At 41.1% G+C, this 25,028-nt stretch overlaps 1 protein-coding gene across 1 annotated transcript; it reads left to right on the top strand.

Annotated features, from left to right (window-relative positions):
- The first annotated feature begins 1,354 nt into the window (after positions 1–1,354).
- RAB33B (RAB33B, member RAS oncogene family) lies at positions 1,355–23,309 on the top strand. Its single transcript, XM_017863171.1, has 3 exons — positions 1,355–1,615; positions 1,858–2,125; positions 22,111–23,309. The coding sequence occupies exons 2-3, from the start codon at positions 1,877–1,879 to the stop codon at positions 22,549–22,551; spliced, it is 690 nt and encodes a 229-aa protein (XP_017718660.1). The 5' UTR covers positions 1,355–1,615; positions 1,858–1,876; the 3' UTR covers positions 22,552–23,309.
- The last annotated feature ends 1,719 nt before the right edge of the window (positions 23,310–25,028 follow it).

The raw sequence follows: 25,028 nt of genomic DNA, 5'->3' as shown, positions 1-25,028 counted from the left end.
GGTATATTAGTGACTGTAGAAAGTCTTTCTACAGCAACAGAAATTACTCTATCTCAAGGCTGTTGCAAATTCCCGGCAACTCCGGGCATGTTTAAGGTCTACCACTCATCTGTTCTGACTACATTTTCTTTTTTTGGGGGGTGGGACGGAGTCTCGCTTTGTCACCCAGGCTGGAGTGCTGTGGCCGGATCTCAGCTCACTGCAAGCTCCGCCTCCCGGGTTCAAGCCATTCTCCTGCCTCAGCCTCCCGAGTAACTGGGACTACAGGCGCCGCCACCTCGCCCGGCTAGTTTTTTGTAGTTTTAGTAGAGACGGGGTTTCACCGTGTTAGCCAGGATGGTCTCGATCTCCTGTCCTCGTGATCCGCCCGTCTCGGCCTCCCAAAGTGCTGGGATTACAGGCTTGAGCCACCGCGCCCGGCCTGACTACATTTTCATCTCATCTGATGGAATAAGCAGCTCATCTCCTTTCCTGTAATTTTTAGTGCCCAATTGTCCCCCTCACTTTAGTTAAGGCCTGCCATGTCCTCCTCTCCGACAGTCCTTGACTTTGCCAATGGCATATTCATCTGCTCAAACAGATGTCACTGCAAAACAAAACAAACTTTTAACAAAAAGCAATCTGTTTGCATATTTGGGACCTTTTGTATGACAATATAGGACGTTTCCTCAGAAGAACTCACGGAGATTCTTTAAGGTTGGGGGTTTAATCTATTGATATTTTCCTTAGGTAGACAAAGACAACCTCTAAGTGCGCTCAGTTAATCTTTAACCGCTACATTATCGTCACCCAGGCACTAAGACACAACTAGGGCATAATGAGTTTTATTTCCACCAGAGGCGCCTAGTGACTCCCAGGTTCAATGCTCCCAGGTGGCCGACATGTGATGTGCTCTACTTTTTGGGCTGGGGACATTAACCCAACAAACTGCGGTCACAAGGATCACGCGGATATTCTTGGGGACTTGGGGGATGCCTAGCGAAATGCGCTGTGCCTACGCCTCGAACTCTCGCCTGCTCTCCGGTGGGCGGCCTCGAACTCCAGCCTGCTCTCCGGCAGCCCACAGCAATGCGCCTGCCGAGACCTTAGACTTCAAAACTCAGTGCGGCTCAGAGCTCGCCTCCAAGCGCGCCCCGCACCAGGCAGGCTTTCGGCGATGACTCGCGTCCCACCCATCTAGCCCTGGCCGCCGTCCCAACTCCCGCAGTTCACAGAGGCGGCGGCGGTGGTGAGGGCAGCCGATGCCACATCCCCAGCGGCAAGCTGAGGGAACCTGCCTCCTCTCCGGGGCAACCAAACGATACATCGGTGCCGGAACCGACCCGACGCTGGAGCCCGGCGACATCCTTACCGTCGCTCTCCAGGCACACGCCCCCGTCAAAGGCGGCTCTGCGGCCCTCTCGCGAGAAAGCGCCCATGGTCCCTCCTTCCTCTCAGCTGTCTGTCTCTCCCCGCCCCCGGAGTGATTGCGCGGCTTCCTCCAGAGGGCGGGAACGTTGGACGTGGCGGGGCTGGGTCAGCCGGGGCGTTGGGCCTGGGGCGCTCGGCTCAGCTTCTCGGCAGGCTGGCTTTCCGCGCCGCCGTAAAGCCCCTGACAGGCCCCACGCCTGCCCAGGTAGACCGGCGCCAGCCCGAGTGACGCGTGGCGTGTGGCCGCGAGCAGGCGGCTCAGTGCGGCGGGGTGGGCGGGCGCCACACCTGTGCGGGCGAGGGTGGGGTGGGAAGGTGCGCAGGCGCGCTCGGGGCTGGTGGGCGGTGGCTCCTGGGAAGTTGCGCAGCCGAACTGGCCGGCTGGGCGCGCGAGCTCGAGGTGGTGTAATCTCTCAGCCTTTCTGTGTCTCCTTTCCTCTGCCTCAGTTTGGGGCGGGTCGGGGGAATGGCTGAGGAGATGGAGTCGTCGCTCGAGGCAAGCTTTTCGTCCAGTGGGGCGGTGTCAGGGGCCTCCGGGTTTTTGCCTCCTGCCCGCTCCCGCATCTTCAAGATAATCGTGATCGGCGACTCCAATGTGGGCAAGACGTGCCTGACCTACCGCTTCTGCGCTGGCCGCTTCCCTGACCGCACCGAGGCCACGATAGGGGTGGATTTCCGAGAACGAGCGGTGGAGATTGATGGGGAGCGGATCAAGGTGAGCGGATGGGGAACTGTTGGGGAGGACGGGATGACAGGTGTCCCAGTCCCACCGTGGGCTGGTCGCTGGCCCTGTCTGTGCACGGTGTGTGTGTGCTCCATTTTTTTCTCATGCTGATGAGATTGGAGTTGGGGATTGGAAGGATTCATATACAGCAAACTTCTGAGACACTGTTTTTCAGACTTCAGTGTGCATGCGATTTCCTTGGGGATCTAGTTGTTGAAAATGCAGTTTATGATTTGATAATCTCGCGGATGATGCAGGTGCAGCTAGTCCGTGGACCACACTTTGAGTTCAAGGGTGTAGGGTTTATCTACCGACCCATTGACTGTGTGTCATGTGCTGGGAGTCAGTGAAATATGAACGAAGGAAAAACGATATTTCGCTAGCATGGAAAATTCATTTAATCTGTAATAGTTATTAAACATTCATTTGAGCAGTGCCTTAGGTATTGTGGAAGTAAAGCTCATTACCTTTGAGGAAATACTTAGGTATTCTCTTGCATACAGTTTTGCTATAGTAGTTTCTGTATGATACTGATTTTAGAAAAATCTATTTTCCTGCAGAAATATTCTATATGTGATAGTTCCTACCCAGGTTGCCAAAAGCATTTCTCACGATGCCACCTCAGACACGCTTCTAATTCTTTATTCCCTTTAAGTCGTTATTGATGGTCCCTGGTACTGGGGACAGTGAGTGACAGTAATAGTGGAGAAGGTAGTATAGGCCCCAGGGCAGGTTTGAGGTTCTGAGGGGTTGGAATGTAACAGTGAAATGAGGATCAATGACAAGGCTTAGGACTCTTGATGGTATAAACCTTAGACACACCTTCATAGCAAGCCACCACTAAATGCCACCTGTTGATGCCACTCCTTAAAACATAGGTGGAACTACCCTGCCTTATACCACTGCTTTAAATCAGAGATCATCTTTACCTCAGTCTCTTGGTGGGGAGTGGTGGGAGAACAGGCTTGCTTCAGACATTCCTGCCCTCGTATCTTTGAGGCAAGAACAATTTATTTTTCAGTTCCCTAATCATCGACCCCCACCCCATTGGGTCTGCTAATGATGGTAGAGGTGAAGTAAGCAGGGTTAAAAGAAATTAACCTTTTTTTGGTGCTTTTGTCTTTTAATTTTCACATTAGTATTTCATGTCCCATATGAGCCCTCAGTGGTGGTTTTGGGGTGCTTTATATTAGGGAGTTTAGAAAGATTTGTATACTTGCAGAAGAAAAGATAGAATAAAAGGCTAAATATTTTTCACCAGAATTAGGTTTGGCCCAGAAGCCTTTGGGGTGAAAAATAATGGAGCTTCTGAAGTTCGAAGGGAGTTCAGTTTGGGAGAAGCAGGAATCTGGGAAGTACGTGGGCTTTGGAGCCCAACTAACCTGGATTCAAATCTGAACCTACGAAAGGGTAGGAATGGGCTATGTGTCCTTACTAGGGTGACAAACTTTGCCCAAGACTGTCCAGGTTTTGAAACTGGGTCTCACATCCCGGGGACTCCCTGTATTGAGCACGCCAAAATAGTTGGTCACCATGGACCTTAGGCAGATTCTTTAACCTCTCAGAGTCTGTTTTTTTCTTCTGAAAAACTGGGATCATAATACCTTATTAGGCTGCTGTGAGGATCAGATGAGGGCATATATGAAGCACCTGGTTCATAGTTGGTACCTTTAAAAAGATTCTTTGTCTTTCCTGGTGGCTTAACATTATTTTTCCTATTTGCCATCATTAGTTCTGCAGTTGTGCACCCAAAATTGAAAGCAGAGATAGTGGAGGGCATAGGTAGACAGCTAAGGGGAGAGAAATTTCAGAAACAAAACAAAAACAAAAACGCAAGTAGGAAATTCTTTCAAAAGTGGAGAGAATGAGGGTGGGGGAGGAGTTGGGATTTGAGGGCCCTTTATCTGTTCCTGGGTTGCCGTTTATACTTAAAGATCACAGATGAATCAGGTGCAAATTTAAGAGATAATAGTATTGAAAAAATACAAAGCATGTGCAGTGTATAAAGTCAATTACCTAACTACTGAAGTGAGTGCTGGCAGTGATAAATAAGACAGAACCACAGGTATGACAAATCTGGGAGCACAGAGTTGATAATTCTGGTTGGGAAGAGCAAGGAGAAAATATTTTTGGGGGGATTATTTCTACCGAACTTTAGCCTAACCTGTTATATTGATGTGGACTTGGATACTGAGATTGTTTTTCTTTTAAGGCCCTAGCCATTGATTTGTGCCACCAATGGTGAGACTTGAGAGAGATTTTTATTGTGGTTGAAATGACTACAGACATGTTCTGAGGTTTCTATAGTAGGAAAAGATATAACTATGTTGGGCATTTTTTTTTAAAACCACGAGCTTAATTTTTTTTAGTGCCCTTTTTTTCTAAAACTGAAAAGTGATATAAAGAGCTTTATTCTGTGTGCTGCTTCTGCTGCTTTTCTGTTAACCTGTAATACATCTTAAGTGCTGCTGAAATGTTCGTATTATGTCTTTGGAAAATTGTAGCCAGATCTAAAATGACATTTTCCTAGTTTTTCATCTTAAAGCTGGAAAGGTCTATGTCACTTTACTAGTAAAATGCCATTCTAGACATTATTTGTTTGATAAAAATGAGATATTGTGTTAAATGTTTTGATAATCGTGGACTAGAAAATTTTCAGAAAGCATGACTTAACGACAGTGCCCTTTCAGAATCCGTTAAAATGTTTTATGCAATGTAAGAAAGCCTATATCTGCTAATCCATTCCTAAGCAATACATGCGTGTAATTGAAAGAGGAAAATCTTGTTTGCGAAATTTCGGAAGTCGAATAAAATTATAAAATTAAATTCCTGAAATAAAAATACATTAGGCTTTTAAATTGAGACTCCTAACTCTAATCCTTATGCTCCTTCCTTGTGTGTGTATCCCCTTCATGACTAATTGTATTCCTTTTGCACAGTCATTTTCCAGTGACAGACACACACCAACCTGTTAAAGCCTGGTGTTGTATTTAATCCAGCCTCCCATTAGAGGTCAGCAGTTCCTACTTGAACATTTTAGTCGCTTACTTTTTTGTAGCAGTGGAAATGAAATGTTCCCATGTTAAGTGCAATTTAGTTAATATTAACATATTAACTAAAGGAAAATAATCAGGACCTCTCCCCACACTGGTAAAACAAATATTTAATGAGTAGTTGCTGGAAAGAAGACATTTTGATAAGCGCAGAGAATTATGATACAGTACAAGGGTTAGCAAACTATGCTTGAGGGTCAAAAATGGTCTGTTGCCTGTTTTTACATGGCCACAATCTAAGAATGATTTTTTACATTTTTTAATGTTTAGGGAAAATATCATAAGATTTCATGACACATGAAAATCATATGAAATTCAAAATTCACCTAGGTTGTACTGCTGTAATCCTTCTTATCCTTGTAGTGTCACCCCTCTCCTTTGCTCTCTGAGTCCAATTGGTTTTCCACCTGCACACTTTCTGTTAATTGTCTTGTCTTCAACATTCTAGTTCAAGTCCTTTTTTTAACCTCTCTTTGAACTGTTGGAGCACCTTAACAGTTGAAGCAGCTCACCTGTTCTCCCGGTCCTCAATCTATTTTGTACATTGTTGCCGAAATGCCAGATGAATGTTGTGCTTCAAAGAGATTTATCTCCCCTAACTCAAGCGCCCTGGGTGGTTCCCCCATTATATTATAAAATTCCAGCTGAGTGTTGTGGCGTGTGCCTGTAGTCCCAGCTGAGGTGGGAACATTGCTTGAGGCCAGGAGTTCAAGGGTACAGAGCACTATGATCGAGCCACTCCAACAGAACCTGTCTCTGTCCCCCCCTCCCCTTTAACACTTTTATTTTAGGTTCGGGGGTACAGGTGCAGGTTTGTTGTATAGTTAAATTCATGTCACAGGGCTTTGGTGTACAGATTATTTTGTCACCCACATATTAAGCATAGTACCAATAGGTATTTTTTCTGATCTTCCTCCTCCCACCTTCCACCCTTCAGGAGGCTCCAGTGTGTGTTGTTCCCGCCTTTGTGTCCATGCAGTATTTGTTTTTCTGTTCCTACATTAGTTTGCTTAGGATAATAGCCTCCGACTCCATGTTGCTGCAAAGGACATGATCTTGTTCTTTTTATGGTTGCATAGTGTTCCATGGTATGTATATACCACATTGTCTTTATCCCGTCTGCCATTGATGGGCATTTAGGCTGATTCCATGTCTTTGCTATTGTAGATAGTACTGTAATGAACATACGTGTGTAGATGTCTTTATGGCAGAATGATTTATGTTCCTTTGAGTATATACCCAATAATGGGATTGCTGGGGCAAATGATAATTCTGTTTTTAGCTCTTTGAGGAATCACGCCACTTTCCACAGGGGATGAACTAATTTACACTCCCACCAGCAGTGTTGTCTTTTCTCTGCAACTTTGCCAGCATATGTTATTTTTTGACTTTTTAATAATAGCCATTCTGACTGGTGTGAGATAGTATCTCATTGTGGTTTTGATTTACATTTCTTTAATGATTAGTGATGTTGAGCATTTTTTCATATGCTTTTTGGCCACAGGTATGTCTTGTTTTGAAATGTGTCTGTTCATGTCCTTTGCCCCCTTCTTAATGGGGTTGTTTCTATTAGGAACAGATCCCATCTCAAAACAAAACAAAACAAAAAAACTTGCAGCCAGCCGGATTCCAGTGGCTCACACCTGTAATCCCAGCACTTTGGGAGGCCAAAGATCACTTGAGCCCAGAAATTCAAGACCAGCCTGGGCAACTTAGTGAAGCCCCATCTTCACCAAAAATTTAAAAAAATTAGTCAAGTGCAGTGGCATGCACTTGTAGTCTGAGCTGCTCAGGAGGCTGAGACAGGAGGATTGCTTGAGCCCAGGAGTCGGAGGCTGCAGTAAGCCGTGATCACACCATTGCACTCCAGCCTGGGCAAGAGAATGAGACACTGTCTCTTAAGAAAAAAAAAAGTCTTCTCACACCTTCACTCTACTTCCTTCTGTGAACTCTTTTAGCACCTTACCCTGAACGTTTAGATGATCTCTGTCTCATTTCGTACGTACCTGTCTTACCTCCCTTACTAAGTTTTATTCAGGGCAGAATCCATGTCTGGTAATTTCACAGACTTCTTCCAATGTCTAGTTCAGTTCTTTTTTTTTTTCTTTTGAGACAAAGTCTTCCTTTGTTGCCCAGGCTGGAGTGCAGTGGCATGGTCTCAGCTCACTGCAACCTCCGCCTCCTGGGTTCAAGCGATTCTCCTGCCTCAGCCTCCCAAGTAGCTGGGATTACAGGCACCTGCCACCACACCTGGTTAATTTTTTGTATTTTTAGTAGAGACAGAGTTTCACCGTGTTGGCCAGTCTGGTCTAGAACTCCTGACCTCGTGATCCACCTGCCTCGGCCTCCCAAAGTGCTGGGATTACAGGTGTGAGCCACTGTGCCCAACCTAGTTCAGTTCTTAAACCACGTAGTAAGTATTCAGGGAAAAGTGTTGAATATATACAGGCAGAGAGATCAGTTGGTAGGGTGCTCTGGAAATCCAGAATTGAGGTGACAGGGGAAAATAAAGGGGTGATAAAAGAGGTATTTTGAAGATAAAGCCAAAGGCTTCAGTAACTGGCTTTTGGTGATGAGAAAGAAGAGGACTAGATGAGTGAGGTTGAGTCTGGGTGATGGGAGGTAGGTAGTGGAGCTAAGGGAGACTACGTGAAACATTGAATTTGGACGGATTCTGTAACATTGTGTTTTAGTCATGTGTTTATTAAGATGGTCCTATATTCAAATGGAAATATCTGATTGGCAGCTACAAATATAGGATTGGCACACAGGAGAAATAATTATGCACATGAAGTTGAAGTTTGGAAGCACAGATAGAACAAAATGTAGCTAACATGCCTAGAGAGAAGAGTAGAAATTTTGTTAAACTTTTTTATAGCATGATGAAGATGACATTCAGTGAATGCTGTATAAATATAAAGTATCGATTAGGTTACTTATCCTAATTTTTGTTCTGTGTTGATCTTCATTAAAAGTAAATTAATGTTTATAAGTCAAAAAATATTTTATATGAAATCACCTTGTACCCTACCTTAAAACAGAATCAAATTGATACTTTATTTCTTAAAATGTGGTGTTGGTGGTTGGAGAGATACCAAATTGATTCTCTTGATTTGATTTGATATGCATTGAAATTCAGTGAATAAGAATGAGCAATTAAGGTATCTTAAGAATGCTCAGGAATTTTGTGATCTCGTAGCTCAGAAACTTTTGGGCAGTTGGGTTTGGTCTGAAAAAGACTTTGAATTGCTAGGATTTGGTCCTGGGGCTGGCATGGTGTAAGTAATATACATTTTCATAGACCCAGGCCTTCCTACTATCTGAAGGATCCCAGGAACCAGGTCAGAATTCCTATTGTTCTTCCACCCTGATTTCAGAAGCCTATGATTCTCTTCTATCACTTCTTATGAAGATGGCAGCATTGGTGTGTACATTCAGAGGTGTTGAGAAGAGAGAGAATTACTTACTTCTCTGGAATCAGTGGTCAAGATCTCTTGCTTTGGAGACTGTGTGAGGACTCTAAGAAAATTAGTTTAAGCAAAATGTAATTTATTGTTTCACATAACTAAAAAGCCTAGAAGTAAATTTCTCTGTCTGCCAGTTCCAACTACAGTCCTACATGCCCATTTCCTGAACTATGGTAGTGACAGGGAGTGGGGGGTGTGATGCTCTGATTGTTCAGACGTAGGTCACACGCCCTCTCTGGGAGCAGTGGTTCATGTGAATGAAAAGCAGGAGAGGGCTGATTCCCAAGGAAAACAGGGTGTTATTAATAGAAGGGAGAATGAGGGTTAGGCTGGAGAAACAACATGCATTCTCTACAGAATCAGGCAGTCTAGGTTTAAATTCTGGCCTTAAGACTTACTCATTTTGTGGCCTTGGGTGAATTGCTTAAACCTCAATTTCCTCATCTGAAGATTGGGTAATTATTACATAGGGTTGTATATATTAAAATAAGAGCATGTAAAGAATTTAGCAGAGTTCCTGGAGTATACTTGGAATGTGCTAAGCCCCAAATCAGTATTAATAGTTTAAGAGTAAATGCTTATTCCTTCAGGAGAGAGATGGCAATGGGGGGGGAAAAAGTGAAAGAATAGGGAGAGAGGATGGATAACCGAGATTACTGTTCCAAATTGTATTTTTTTCCTCTAAGGCAATAACTAATTGGAAAAAAAAAAAAAAAGATGAGCCCATAATGTTGCAGAAGTTAGCCCAGGTTTTAAGATTAAAACAGCCTCTTGAAAGGCTAAGTGACTGGATCAAAGTTATACAAGTTGGTAACTGTACTGGGAATACAGGTCTTGCCTCTGTGTCCTTTCTCTCACCGCTTGCTCTCTTCCTTATCACCATTATTATTCTGTAATTAATCTTTCATTTAAAAAAACTTTTCACTGGACGTGGTGGCTCATGCCTGCCATCGCTTGAACCTGGGAGGCAGAGGTTGCAATGAGCTAACATCGTGCTACTGCACTCCAGCCTGGGTGACAAAGTAAGACTCCATCTCAAAAAAAAAAAAAAAAAACAATTCATATATACGTATACTTCCTTTATATAATACTTCATAAATCTCTAAATTCCAATATCAAGTTTTAACAAAAATGGCAACCTAGCTACTGCTAAATCCTAATAGTAGATTGTTGTTCATGAGTGCTCTTTTGGTAGTTTTATTATCCAAAATGAGAAATGATCTGACTTTAAATTGATTTAATACTCTTTTTGCTTGACTTAAAATGTTAAAGGTTTTAATCCAAATTTTCCATCCCTAATTAGCGGTCAAATTTCCTTCTCCCCTATTTCTTCAAAGAACACATTTTTTTTTCTTTCACATGAAAGATCATCTATATAAGAACAACATAAGAGCTTCTGTTAACATTTTAAGTTGTAAAACAACATCATAACTGGTATTAGCAACATCTCAAGAGAACTCTTTTTGCTTTTTGTATGTGGAGTAGAAATTTGTGCGTCTGGTGTACAGAATCAAATGGCAAATCTTTGAAATAAATTTTAGCTTTCTGGAATCTCTCTCAACCTCTACTGGTTCTGGGTGCTGCTAATTCATGTATTGGTCTGTGTTCACTTAAACCCTGTTAAAATTTTAAAATAAATAAATATTAGCTTCCTCAGAAGACAAGTAACAAAGTTTTGTGACTATTTGAAAGGAATCCTGCCTTTAAAATGAAGAATTTGGGCCAGGCGCCATGGCTCACGCATGTAATCTCAGCACTTTGGGAGGCCGATCAGATGAGCCCAGGAATTCGAGACCATCCTGGGCAACATGGAGAAATCCCATCTCTACAAAAAACACAAAAATTAGCTGGGTGTGGTGACACACTCCTGCTGTCCCAGCTACTCGGGAGGCTGAGGTGGGAGGATTACTTGAGCACGGGAGGTGGAGGTTGCAGTGAGCCAAGATTGTGCTGACTGTACTCCAGCCTGGGCGAGAGGGAGACCCTGTCGTAAAAAATAATAATATATATATTTTTTGAGATGGAGTCTCTGTCGCGCAGGCTGGAGTACAGTGGCGCAATGTTGGTTCACCACAACCTCTGCCTCCCAGGTTCAAGCGATTCTCCTGCCTCATCCTCCCCAGGAGCTGGGATTAAAGGCGTGTGCCACCAAGCCTGGCTAATTTTTTTGTATTTTTAGTAGAAATAGGGTTTCACCATGTTGGCCAGGCTGGTCTTGAACTCCTGACCTCAAGTGATCCACCCACCTCAGCCTCCCAAAGTGCTGGGATGACAGGCATGAGCCACCGCGCCTGGCCAAGTATATATTATGTTGTCTTTATAATGTTTAAAATGGGAATAAGATTGGTGTGAGCACATATTAGCCATTTTTCCTAAGATATTTAAGTATTAAATTGGGAAAAATTTCTCTGAAAATATTTCCTAATTTAACATTTACCAGATGAAAGCATCTCACTTCCTTGGGTCCAAAAGTGTCATTTTCTCTTCTTTTTTAAACATCATGAACCATTCCACTCATAGCTAAGCCTCAAGAGTTTTCTAGGCTTTGCTTTTTGCCTACTGTCTGTCTGTCTGTCTCCTTCAAAGTTTTCTCTAGCCTTTTATGACCAACAGTTTTTAATCAGTTGTCCTGTCCTGTAAAGGCTGGGTCTCTTGCTGCTCCTTTCCTGTCTCCTCATCTCAGTGTGCAGGCCTGGAAGGCAGCAGGCAGCAGTAGCCCTAAGCCTTCCCATCATTTAGTTATTCCGTGGGAGAAATTTTGAAGCTTTTTAAATATTCCTTTGTAAATGCCTCATCAATTATTAGTTACTTTTATGGCTCTCCAGTAAAGTGTAAAGAGTTATTTCAGGCTGGGCATGATGGCTCATGACTATAATCCCAAAGCTTTGGAAGGCCAAGGCAGGAGGATCACTTGAGCCCAGGAGTTTGAGACCAGCCTGAGCAACCTAGTGCGACCCCCCCGGCCCAGTCTCTACAAAAAATTAAAAGCATAGCTGGGCCTGGTGACACTCCCCTGTGGTCCCAGCTACTTGGGAGGCTGAGGCAGGAAGATTGAGCCTGGTAGGTGGAGGCTGCAATGATCCATGATTGTGCCACTGCATTCCAGCCTGGGGGAGCTGAGTGAGACACCGTCTCAAAAAAATAAAAATAAAAAAGGGGTAATTTCATACCTCTCTGTTCTGGAAGACTTGATATGATTAGAAAGCATAGAATTTTGAACAGGATTGATGGGAAGAGGAATTTTTTTTTGTTTTTGTTTTCTTTTATTAACTTTATATTCTAGGGGTTACAATGTGCACAAATGTGCAGGTTTGTTACATACGTATACATGTGCCATTGGGTTTGGTGTGCTTCACCCATTAATCTCATTTAATTAGTATTTCTCTAATGCTATCCTCCCCCTCCCCCCACCCCATGATATAGACCCGGTCTGTGTTGTGTTCACCACCCTGTGTCCAAGTGTTTCATGGTTCATTCCCCACCTATGAGTGAGAACATGGTGGTGTTTGGTTTTCTGTCCTTCCAATAGTTTGCTCTTGAATGATGGGTTTCATTTCAGCTTCATCCATGTCCCCTTACAAGAAAGGACATGAATCATCTTTTTTATGGCTGCATAGTATTCCATGGTGTATATGTGCCACATTTTCTTAATCCAGTCTATCTATTTGATGGACATTTGTGGTGGTTCCAAGTCTTGTGTTATTGTGATAAGTTTGCCGCAAATAAACATAGTGTGTGGCATTGTCTTTCATAGTGTAACATGGTTTATAATTCTTTGAGGGTATACCCGGTAATAGATGGCTGGGTTCAGATGGTTATTTCTAGTTCTGGGATCCTTGAGGAGTGGGACCGACACGTTTCCACAATGGTTGAAAACTAGTGTTATAGTCCCACCGAACAGGTGTAAAAGTGTTCCTGTTTCTCCACATCCTTTACCAGCTTCTGTTTGCCTGACTTTTTAATGATCGGCATTCTAACTGGTGTGAGATGGTATCTCAACTTGTGGTTTTTGATTTGCATTTCTGTGATGGCCAGTGATATGACATTTTTTTCATTGTGTCTGTTGGCCTGCTTTAAATGTCTTCTTTTGGAGGGAGTGTCTGTTCATATTCCTTCGCCACCTTTTTGATGGGTTGTTTGATTTTCTTGTAAATTTGTTCTTTTGTTAGGATTCTCGGATTATTAGCCCTTTGTCAGGATGGGTAGATTGCAAAAAGTTTTCGGTCCCCATTCTTGCAAAGGGTGCCTTTTTCACTTCTCATGGTAGTTCTTTTTGCTGGTGGCAGAACTCTTTTAGTTTAATTAGATCCATTGTCTATTTGGCTTTTGTTTGGCGTTTTAGTAATGAATCCTTGTCCCATTTGCCTATGTCGCTGGAATGGTATTGCTTAGGTTTTCTTCTAGGGTTTTATGTTTTTAGGTAACATTTAAGTCTTTTTAATCCATTCCTTGAATTGAACTTTCTGTGTAAGGAGTAGGAAACGGACTTCCAAGTTTCAGGCCTTTCTACGATTATGGCTAGCAGTTTTTCCCAGCACCATTTATTAAATAGGGAAGAGGAATATTGTTTAGTCAGTCTCATCTAAAAACAAAGGGTTTTCTTAAGGTTAAAACTTCTTTTTTTTTTGGAGACAAGGTCTCACTCTGTCGCCCAGGCTAGAGTGCAGTGGCACGATTATGGCTCACTACAGCCTTAATCTCCTGGGCTCAAGTGATCCTCCCACCTCAGCCTCCCAAGTAACTGGAAGCACAGGTGCATGCCACCACTCCCAGCTAACTTTTTTTTTTTTTTTTTAAAGAGACAGAGTCTTACTGGTAGAAACAAAGTAGAGACAAGGTCTCACTGTGTTGCCCAAGCTGGTAGAGACAGGATCTCAGTGTGTACAGCCTTAATCTCCTGGGCTCAAGTGATCCTCCCACCTCAGCCTCCCAAGTAACTGGAAGCACAGGTGCATGCCACCACTCCCAGCTAACTTTTTTTTTTTTTTTTTTAAAGAGACAGAGTCTTACTGGTAGAAACAAAGTAGAGACAAGGTCTCACTGTGTTGCCCAAGCTGGTAGAGACAGGATCTCAGTGTGTTTCCCAAGCTGGTTTCAAACTCCGGAGCTCAAGTAATCCTCCCACCTCAAGCTCCCTAAGTGCTGGGATTACAAGTGTGAGTAATTGCACCCGGCCTGGGGTTAACATTTGTCATTACTGCTTACATTTCTTGAGGACATCCACAGTTCTTTGAGGCAGGTCTAAATTCTGTGTAATCATTTTTTTTTTTAAGTTTGTTTTTATAAATGACATGCATGTCTGTTAAGGAAAATAGAAAAGTAGAAATAAAGGGAGAAATCACCTTGGAGACAACCATTGTTAATATTTTGGTATATTTCCTTTTTGTGTGCTTTTTATTTTTTATCTTGTGAATATAATTTGCTTAAAACATTGTAAGTCATTTTTCATTGATGAAGTGGTGCTTGAACATCTGAGTTACAGAAAATGTTATTAAAAGAGAAAAAAATCAGCTCTAGTTCCCTTGGATAGCTTTTATATAGGTCATCCAATTTATTACCAAAATATCTTTCTAAATGCTAAATATAGAATTTCAAGGGTCTTTTCCTTTTTTTGTTTTCTGTTTGTTTGTTTGTTTTTTGTTTTTGAGACATAGTCTTGTTCTGTCACCCAGGCTGGAAGTGACGCGATCTCAGCTCACTGCAACCTCCACCTCCCGGGTTCCAGCGAATCTTGTGCCTCAGACTCCCAAGTAGCTGGGACTACAGGCACATGCACCATGCCCTGCTAATTTTTTGTATTGTTGGTAGAGACGGGGTTTCACCCTGTTGACCAGGCTGGTCTTAAGGAACTCCTGAACTCAGGCAGTCTGCCCGCCTCAGCCTCCCAAAGCGCTGGGATTACAGGCGTGAGCCACCATGCCTGGTCTCAGGTATATTTTATTTGCAGATATTTTCTCCCATTCTGTGAGTTGTCTCTTCACTTTGATAGTGTCCTTAGAAGCACAAACTTTTTTTTTTTTTTTTGAGACAGGGTCTTGCTCTGTCACCCAGACTGCAGTGCAGTGGCATGATCTCAGCTCACTGCAGCCTCTGTCTCCTAGGCTCAAGTGATTCTCCCACCTCAACCTCTCGAGTAGCTGGGACCACAGACACCTGCCACCACACCTGGCTGATTTTTGTATTATTAGTAGAGATGGGGTTTCACAATGTTGGCCAGGCTGGCCATGAACTCCTGGACTCATGTGATCTGCCTGCCTTGGCCTTCCAAAGTGCTGGAATTACAGGGACGAGCCACTGTGCCTGGCTCTCCGCCCACCCCCAGGAATTTTTTTTTTTTTTTTTAAGAGACAGGGTCTCCCTATGTTGTTCAGACTGGTTTTTGTTTTGTTTTGTTTTGTTTGTTTTTTTAATGAAACAACATTTTGATTTCATTTTAAAACTTTTAAAAAAGTTTTGTGGATACATAATAGGTGTATATATTTATCGGGTACATTATATGTTTTGATACAGGCATGCAATGTGAAATAAGCCCATCATGGAGAATGGAGTATTCATTCCCTCAAGTATTTATCCTTTGAGTTACAAACAATTCAAGTCCGATGCAGTGGGTCATGCCTGTAATCCCAGCACTTTGGGAGGCTGAAGCAGGCAGGTTGCTTGAGCTGAGGAGTTTAGACCAGCTGGCCAACATGGCAAAAACCCATCTCTACAAAAAAATAAAAAAATTAGCTGGGTATGTTGGCTTGCACCTGTAGTCCCAGCTACTCAGGTGATTGAGGCAGGAGGATTCCTTGAGCCCAGGAGGTCGAGGCAGCAGTGAGCTGAGATCGTGCTGCTGCACTCCAGCTTAGGCAATAGAGCAATGTCCTGTCTCAAAAAAAAAAAAAAAAAAAAACAATTACATTATTTAAGTTATTAAAAAATATACAATTATTATTGACTATAGTCACCCTATTGCCTATCAAATAGTAGGTCTTATTCATACTTTCTATTTTTTTTGTACCCATTAACCATCCCCATCTCCCCTACCGTGAAACCCCACTACCCTTCCCAGCCTCTGGTAACCATCTGTCTACTCTCTATGTTCATGAAGTCAGTTGATTTGATTTTTAGATCCCACAAATAAGTGAGAACATGTGATGTTTGTCTTTCTCTGTCTGGCTTATTTCATTTAACATAATGATCTCCAGTTCCATCTATGATGTTGGAAATGACTGGATCTCATTCTTTTTTTATGGCTGAATAGTACTCCATCATGCATATGTACCACATTTTCTTTATATATTCATCTGTTGATGGACATTTAGGTTGGTTCCAGATCTTAGCTGTTATAAATAGTGCTGCAAAAAACATAAAGAGTCCAGATATCTCTTTGATATACTAATTTCCTTTCTTTGTGGTATATACCCAGCAGTGGGATTGCTGGATCATATTGTAGCTCCATTTTGAGTTTTTTGAGGAACCTCCAAACTGTTCTCCATAGTGGTTGTACTAATTTACATTCCCACCAACAGTGTAGGAGGATTCCCTTTTCTCTACATCCTCCCCAGCATTTGTTATTGCCTGTCTTTTAGATACAAGCCATTGTAACTGGAATGAGATGATATCTCATGGTAGTTTTGATTTGTATCTCTCTGATGATTGTTGATGTTGAGCACCTTCTCGTATACTTGTTTGCCATTTGTATGTCTTCTTTTGAGAAATGTCTGTTCAAATCTTTTGTGCATTTTTTATTAGATTATTAGATTTTTTGCTATAGAATTTGAGCTCCTAATATATTCTGGTTATTAATCCCTTATCAGAGGGGTAGTTTGCAAATATTTTCTTCCATTCTGTGGGTTGTCTCTTCACTTTTTTATTTACTTTGCTGCGCAGCAGCTTTTTAACTTATGATTCCACTGTCCATGTTAGCTTTGGTTGTCTGTGCTTGTGGGGTAATGCTAAAGAACTCTTTGCCCAGACCAGTGTCCTGAAGATTTTCTCCAGTATTTTCTTGTAGTAGTTTCATAGTTTGAGGTCTTAGGTTTAAGCCTTTAATGCATTTTGATTTGATTTTTGTATATGGCGACAGATAGGGGTCTAGTTTCATTCTTTTACATGTGAATACCCAGTTTTGCCAGCACCATTTATTGAAGAGACTGTCTTTTCCCCAGTGTGTTCTTGGCAACTTTGTCAAAAATTAGTTCACTGTAGGTGTGTGGATTTGTGTCTGCATTCTCTATTCTGTTGCATTGGTCTACATGTCTGTTTTTATGCCAGTATTGTGCTGTTTTGGTTACTACAGATCTGATGTACAATTTGAAGGTAGGTAATGTGATTCCTCCAGTTTTGTTCTTTTTGCTTAGGAGAGTTTGAGTTATTGTGGGTCTTTTGTGGTTCCATATAAATTTTTGGATTGTTTTTTCTATTTCTGTGAAGAATGTCACTGGTATTTTAATAGAGATTGCATTGAGTCTGTAAATTAATCTGGTACTATGGACATTTTTAAACAATATTGATTTTTCCAATCCATTGACATGGGATATTTTTCCATATTTGTGTGTACGCTTTAATTTCTTTCATCAATGTTTTATAGTTTTCATTGTAGAGATCTTTAACTTCTTGGTTAATCCATAGGTATTTTATTTTACTTCTGTTATTTTGTTATTTGTTTTCTGGTTGTTTTATAGTCTTCCTTCCTTCTTTCTTTCCTTCCTGTCTTCCTCGAGTGAAGGTAATTTTCTCTGGTGATATGATTTAGTTTCTTGCTTTTTATTATTTGTGTATCCATTGTATGTTTTTTGGCTTGAGGTTACCATGATGCTTGCAAATACTATCTTATAACCCATTATTTTAACCTGATGTATTAGTCCATTTTTGTGGTGCTGATAAAGACCTGAGACTGGGCAATTTAAAAAAGAAACAAGTTTATTGGACTTACAGTTCCATGTGGCTGGGGAGGCCTTTACAATCAAGGCAGAAAGTGAAAGCCATGTCTCACATGGCAGCAGACAAGAGAAGAGAGCTGGTGCAGGGAACTTCCCTTTTTAAAACCATCAGATCTCTTGAGACTTACTCGCTGTCATGACAACAGCACAGGAAATACTTGCCCCCATGATTCAGTTAACTTCCCACAGGGTCCCTCCCACAACACATGGGAATTCAAGTTGAGATTTGGGTGGGGACACAGTCAAACCATATCACCCGATAAAAGGTTAACACTCTTTATATAAACAAACAAAAAACTAATAGAAACTGTGTGCCTTAACTTCATCCTTCCCACTTTTAACTTTTCTTGTTTTGTTTATATCTTATTGTATTGATTATGTCTTGAAAAGTCATCATAGTTATTATTTTTGATTGGTTCATCATTTAGTCTTTCTACTTAGGATAAGAGTAGTTTACACGCCACAGTTACAGTGTTACAATATTCTGTGTTTTTCTGTGTACTTATTATTACCAGTGAATTTTGTATCTTTGGGTGATTATATATTGCTCGTTAATGTCCTTTTCTTTCTGATTGAAGTGCTGCCTTTAGCATTTCTTGTAGCAGAGGTCTGGTATTGATGAAACCCCTCAGCTTTTGTTTGTCTGGGAAAGTCTTTATTTCTCCTTCATGTTTGAATGATATTTTTGCCAGATATACTATTCTAGGGTAAAAGGTTTTTTTCTTCAGCAGTTGGAAATATATCATGCCAGTCTGTCCTGGCCTGTAAGGTTTCCATTGAAACATCTGCTACCAGACCTATTGGAGCTCCATTGTATGTTATTTGTTTCTTTTCTCTTGCTGCTTTTAGGATCCTTTCTTTATTCTTGACTTTTGGGAGTTTGATTATTAAATGCCTTCAGGTAGTCTTCTTTGGGTTAAATCTGTTTGGCTTTCTATAACTTTCTTATACTTGAATTTTGATATCTTCTTCTAGGTTTGGGAAGTTTTTTGTATTATCCCTTTGAATAAACTTTCTATCTCTGTCTCTTTCTCTACCTTCTCTTTAAGGCCAGTAGCTCTTAGATTTGCCCTTTTGAGGCCATTTTCTAGATCCTGTAGGCATGCTTCCTTGTTTTTTATTCTTTTTTCTTTTGTCTCTTCTGTGTATTTTCAATTAGCCTGTCTTCAAGCTTGCTTATTCTTTCTTCTGCTTAATCAGTTCTTCTGTTAAAGGACTCTGATGCATTCTTCAAGAATCTCTTCGTTGAATTTATCTGGTAGTGTTCTGAATTCCTTCTCTGTGTTATCTTGAGTTTCTTCAAAACAGCTATTTTGAATCCTCTTCTGAAAGGTCACATATGTGTTTCTCCAGGATTGGTCCCTGGTGCCTTATTTAGTTTATTTGGTGAGGTCATGTTTTCCTAGATGATGTTGATGCTAGTAGATATTCTTCTGTGTCTGGACAATGAAGGGTTAGGTCTTCACTGTCTGGGCTTATTTGTAGCTGTCCTTCTTGGGAAGGCTTTTCAGGCATTTGAAAGGACTTAAGTGTCATGATCTAAGCTGTATCTGCCTTAGGTGTTACCCTAAGCCCAGTAACACTGTGGTCCTTGAAGACTTGTAGAGGTACCACCTTGATGGTCTTAGACAACATCCAGGAGAATTCTCAACCAGGCAGAGATGCTTGCTCCCTTCCCTTTCTTCCAAACATACAGAGTCTCTCTTTCTCTCTCTCTGTTCTAAGCCACCTAATACTGAGAGTGGAGTGACATAAGCACCCCTGTGACCACCACCACTATGACTGCACTAGGTCAAAGTCCCCTTTACTTTTGCCTCTGCACTAGGTCTAGACTGCACTAGACCTGAAGCCAGCATAGCACTGTGTCTCACCCAAGGCCTGCTGTAACCACTCCCTTGCTACTGCCTGTGTTCACTCAAGGCCCTAGGACTCTACAATCAGCAGGTGGCAAAGCCAGCCAGGCCTGTGTCCATCTCTTCAGCGTGGCAAGTTTCCCTAAGTCTTAGATTGGTCAAGAAGTGCCTTCCACTAGAGTTAAAAATCTTAGAGGTCCACTTGGTGTTCTGTTGTACTGTGGCTGAGCTGGCACTCAAACTGCATGTCACAATCCTTCCCACTCTTCCCTCCCCTTTCCAAGGAGAGGAGCTTCCCACTTGTAGCCACTGCCACCCTAGGCTATGAGGAGTACTGCCAGACTACCACCAGTGTTCCCTTAAGGTCCAAGGGCTCTTAAGTCAGGTTGTCATGAATGCTGCCTGGCCTAGGCCTTACCCTTCAGAGTAGTGGGGTCCCCTCTGGCCCAGGGCAGGTCCAAAAATGCTGTCCAAGAGTCAAGTCCTGAAATCTGGGACCCCACAGGCCCCCCGTGGCCATGCTGGTACTTAAGGTACAAGACAAAGTCCCCTTTACTTTTGCCTCTGCTTTTCTCAAGCAGGAGTTTTGCCCTATAGCCGCCACAGCTGATTACGTGCTGAGTCTCACTTGCAGTCAGCAAGTCTCAGAGGTTCACCCAAGGCTGTCAATATAGTGCCTGGGTATGGCTGCTGGTTTTTCAGGGCCCAGGGGCTCTTCATTTGGCAGTGATGAATGCTGCCAGGATTGGGTTTTTTCCTTCAAGGCAGCAGGTTCCCTTCTGCCCAAGATGTACTTAGAAATGTCATCTAGGAGCTAAGGCCTGGAATGAGGACCTCACAACTGACCAGTGCTCTATCCTGCTATGGCTGAGCTGGTATCTAATATCAAGACAGTGTCGTCCCCACTCTTCCCTCTCCTGTCCTGTCCTCTCATCTCCTCTCCTCTCCTCCTCAAATGGAAGGAAGTGGTCTTTTTTGGAGCTGTGAGCTGTGCAGCCTGGGGTTAGGGAAGGGGTGATGGCAGCACTCCCTTGGCTACCCCAGCTGGAGTCTTAGTATGTCTCCTGCCTGCCTCAGGCCACTGTCTCTAGGCCTAGTTTAGCACTAAGACTTGCCTCAGAATTGCAATGCTTGTGGCCTAGACTGCCTTTCAAGTTTACTTGGAGACACAGAGGGCAAGGTTTGTGGGAACTCATGTTTGGACTGCTGGGATTGGTGGTTCCCCTTTGGCTGGGGCTGGGTTAAATGTTCCCTCTGTGGGTAGACATCAGCTGAGTTTGGTCCGGTTTTCCTTTTTGCTCCAACAGGACAGAACTGAGTTCAGTGTCTCACAGTTGCTGTGTTCTCTTTTTCCCAGTGCCCAGAGAAGCTCTCTGTACCACACTGCTGCTGCTGGGGGTGCAGGGAGTGGGTGTTGGCAATTCAGGACTGTTTTTTCTATCTCTTCAGTTCCTTTTTTAGCAATGTGAAGTTAAAACTAGGTACTATGAGTGCTCACCTGATTTTTGGTTCTCATGAAGTTTTTTTTTTTTTTTTTTTTTCCTGTGTAGATAGTACTAACTTGGTGTCCTTGTTGGGGAGTTGGGGGCATGATAGGTGGAGCTTTCTATTCTGCCATCTTGCTCCACCCTCCAATTTTATTTGTTCAGGCTGGTCTTAAACTCCTGAGTTCAGGTGACCCTGATGCCTTGGACTCCCAAAGTACTGAGCCACTACACCTGGCTGCACAAATATTTTTAATTTTGATGAAGTCCAGTTTATTTTTTTCTTTGGTTGCTTGTGCTTTAGATATCATATCTAAGAAACCATTGCCTAATCCAGGGTTACAAAGAATTAAAGTTTTAGCTCTTAAATTTAGGTCTTTGATCCATTTTGAGTTAAGTTTTTATATATGGTGTGAGGTAGGGATCCAGCCTCATTTTTTGCATGTTGTCCAGCACCATTTATTGAAATGACTAATCTTTCCTGCTGTTGCATTGTTTTGGTAATCTTGTTAAAAATCAGTTGACTATAGATACATGGGTTCATTTCTGGATCCACAGTTCTGTTCCATTGATTTATGTGTTTAATCTTAGGCCAGTTTCACAGTCTTGATTACTGTAGCTTTGTAGTAAGTTTTGACATCTATAGTTTTAAGCATTTTAATTGTATGTCGAGTATTTTTATTCTTGCTTTTTTTCTAGCCTTCTTAAATTTTCAAGGGGGCCTGGATTTCATAGACATACACATACATGTATGTTTGTTTGGAGGCTGGATCTCATAACAACATCTTTCCTAGGTTTAATATTTTAAATTAGACTAGTGAAAGGTAAAGAGGAGTATATGGTAACCAAATTTACAGAAACTAAATGCTTAACATGTTAACACCTGTTATGTTTTTCTCAACATTTTAAAATAAAATTTTGAGGTATAATTTTATTTAAACAAATTGGATTTACAGAAATTTAGAAAATCCTGTATTGAAATATTTGTTCTGACACTTGTATTATAATTTATGAGGTAACTGGTATCATGAAGTCTGGATCCCATAGGTAACACTGAAAAGACATTATGGAAGGGAGAAATCAAAATATTTTAAGTGAAGAGATAATAAAGACAGTGCAAGATGATTACATTTCTTGATATGTATAATTAGAATGAGATTTTCAGTTTTCTTCTTTTTCTTCCCATTTTTAGATCCAGCTATGGGACACAGCAGGACAAGAACGATTCAGAAAGAGCATGGTTCAGCACTACTACAGAAATGTACATGCTGTTGTCTTCGTGTATGATATGACCAACATGGCTAGTTTTCATAGCCTACCGTCTTGGATAGAAGAATGCAAGCAACATTTGCTAGCCAATGATATACCACGGATTCTTGTTGGAAATAAATGTGATTTGAGAAGTGCCATTCAGGTACCCACAGACTTGGCACAAAAATTTGCTGACACACACAGTATGCCTTTGTTTGAAACGTCTGCTAAAAACCCCAATGATAATGACCACGTGGAAGCTATATTTATGACCTTGGCTCATAAGCTTAAGAGCCACAAACCATTAATGCTTAGTCAACCCCCTGATAATGAAATTATCCTGAAGCCCGAACCAAAGCCTGCAACAACGTGCTGGTGCTAAATAACAGTCTTTATTGTATTATCTAATTTTGGCTAAAGAAATACTTTTCAAGTATGACAGTAATAAGTCATAAGATTTAATCTCAACTGTAATGGGTCATCTTGACACTTTGCTGTTTGTCATTGTCACGCTTTTGTATTTTGTATCTACTTAAGTTTGTCACTGTGACAACACAGGAAAAGTTGGTTTTCAGGTGAGATTGAAAATGAAGCAAAGATAGGATGAATCTGAACATCTGTCCATCTAGAGCCCAATGAAGGAAGCTTCAAACGAGAACATGATGGAATGTAAAGAATCAGTAACCGTTCCATGTTGTGTTCCTAGGATTGGATTAAAATATTAAAGGTTTAGCACACACCTAATAGTATGTCCTTTAAATGGGAAGTGTTCTTAATAGGGTAACAACTGGTATTTGCCTCTCCCCGGAGTACCTTTTTTGTTTTTTGGTAGAGACAGGGTCTTGCTATGTTTCCCAGGCTGGCCTTGAGCTCCCGGGCTCAAGCAATCCTCCCACCTCAGCCTCCCCAGTGACTGGGACTGTAGGTACTCACCACTGCATCTGGCCTTTCTTTGTTTTACTAACATACTTAGTTTTGTTATTATTGATATGTTTTAGAGCTAACACTTTAGTTCCAGTGGGATAAGAAGGCACAGAATATTTCCTGGTTCCCAGTCCATAAAGAATGACTTTTCCAAGAGTTCTAGATGTTTGATTTTCTAATTAATATTTATCAGATCTAAATCATTGTTATTTTTAAAAGAGTATTGAATTGCTTCTTTTTCTTTTTTTTTTTTTTTTTTTTTTTTTGAGAACGGAGTCTCGCTGTCTCCAGGCTGATGCGGGCACGATTTCGGGCTCACTGCAACCTCCACCTCCCAGTCAAGTGATTCCCCTGCCTCACCCCTCCCGGGTACTGGGACTACAGGCATGTGCTACCACGCCAGCTAATTGTATTTTATATAGACAGGGTTTCCACCATGGATCAGGATGTTTCAACTCTTGACCTCATGACCCCACCTCACTTCCCAAAGTGCTGATTACAGCGTGTAGCCACAATACCGGTCGAAATTGCTTCTACTAAATCCTATTAAATATGCAAATAGTCAGATTTAAGCAAATAAAGTGACATAGGTGCTTTATATATTTTGGTATATTAAACAGTGGTAAAAAACAACTGAAACTATGAGAGTGTAACTTGGGGGGAAAATAGAAACATACTTCTCGCTAACACAGGAGACTATCTTACTTGGCTTTAGTAATCAAGCCAGTGTATCTGGTATGAGTATCTCTTGCTCCCTTCAACTCCAATAAATTTAATTACTAAACGCCCAAGTTCAAATGAACTTGCATTTGGATTGTAGCTGTGAACCAACTCTAATTGCTATTAGTCTACATATATTCTTGTAATAGTATGTGTTGTACAATTTTTAAGATATCTAAATTTTATGGTCACAAGAAGCTGTTCCCTCAGATGAAAAATAAATTAAGATATGAAAAATTCCTGTCTTCAGTGATGGAAATAATATTCAAAAGTTTTTTAACCTACTTTATTTTGGAATTTAAGTCCTTTGCACATAAAATAAGCAGCTTACATATAAATATTTACTTAAGAATGTAAGCATACTTTTAACCAAAGGTTCACATTCACTATCTCTTTGATAGATTGCTGTCTTAATAACAAAGAAAAAATTATGTCTTACCAACAAACACTAATCTACAAGTTAAGATTTTGTTAATCATCATGGCGTCCTAACTGGATACTTAATATAAACACGACAAGCATATTCTATAAATGAACTAACTGAAAAATATAATATACGGAAGAGACACAATTAGAACTCAAATGGCTTTATTTGCATTTAGGAGCAGATCATTTTACTTAATCATGCTGAATTAAAAAATATAACTTGTACATGATTATAACTATCCTTTTGTATAAAACAGTGACAGCGATAGTAACTGTGATACGTGATGAAAAACACAAAGAATCCTGTTTATTGCTTTTTCAAAAGGAGCGAAGAAAGTTATAGACGTTCCAAGCACATAATATAGGTTTTATCTATTCTGTCCACTTAGGTTAATTTAAAAGAGTAACTAATTCCTTTCTTTTTGAAATTAGAAGTATCCTTCACAGTTCTGTGAAACATAAAATTTTAACTTAAAAGTAATAAATATTTGTATCTTATTTTGTAACAATTTGTTTTAATTTTTTATATGTATGTTTTATTTTAAAAGAACCTACAAGTTGAATGGGGATAAAGCTTTCAATATCTTAAAATATTTATAAAACAGTTCATTGACTGTTGCAGATCACTTCCAAAATGATAGCTATCTAACAACCAATTATTAATTTTAAGGAACAAATCACACATTTTAAAATCTGCAGAATTTATTTAAACTATGACCTTTAATTGAAAATAATTAAAATATCAGACATGTTTTGGAAAAGTCTTAATTTGAGAACACCAAAGGAAAC

Source organism: Rhinopithecus bieti, unplaced genomic scaffold, assembly GCF_001698545.2.
Source record: "Rhinopithecus bieti isolate Rb0 unplaced genomic scaffold, ASM169854v2 scaffold_68516, whole genome shotgun sequence".
Taxonomy (NCBI): domain Eukaryota; kingdom Metazoa; phylum Chordata; class Mammalia; order Primates; family Cercopithecidae; genus Rhinopithecus; species Rhinopithecus bieti.
This window is presented reverse-complemented; position numbering and strand designations above follow the sequence as displayed.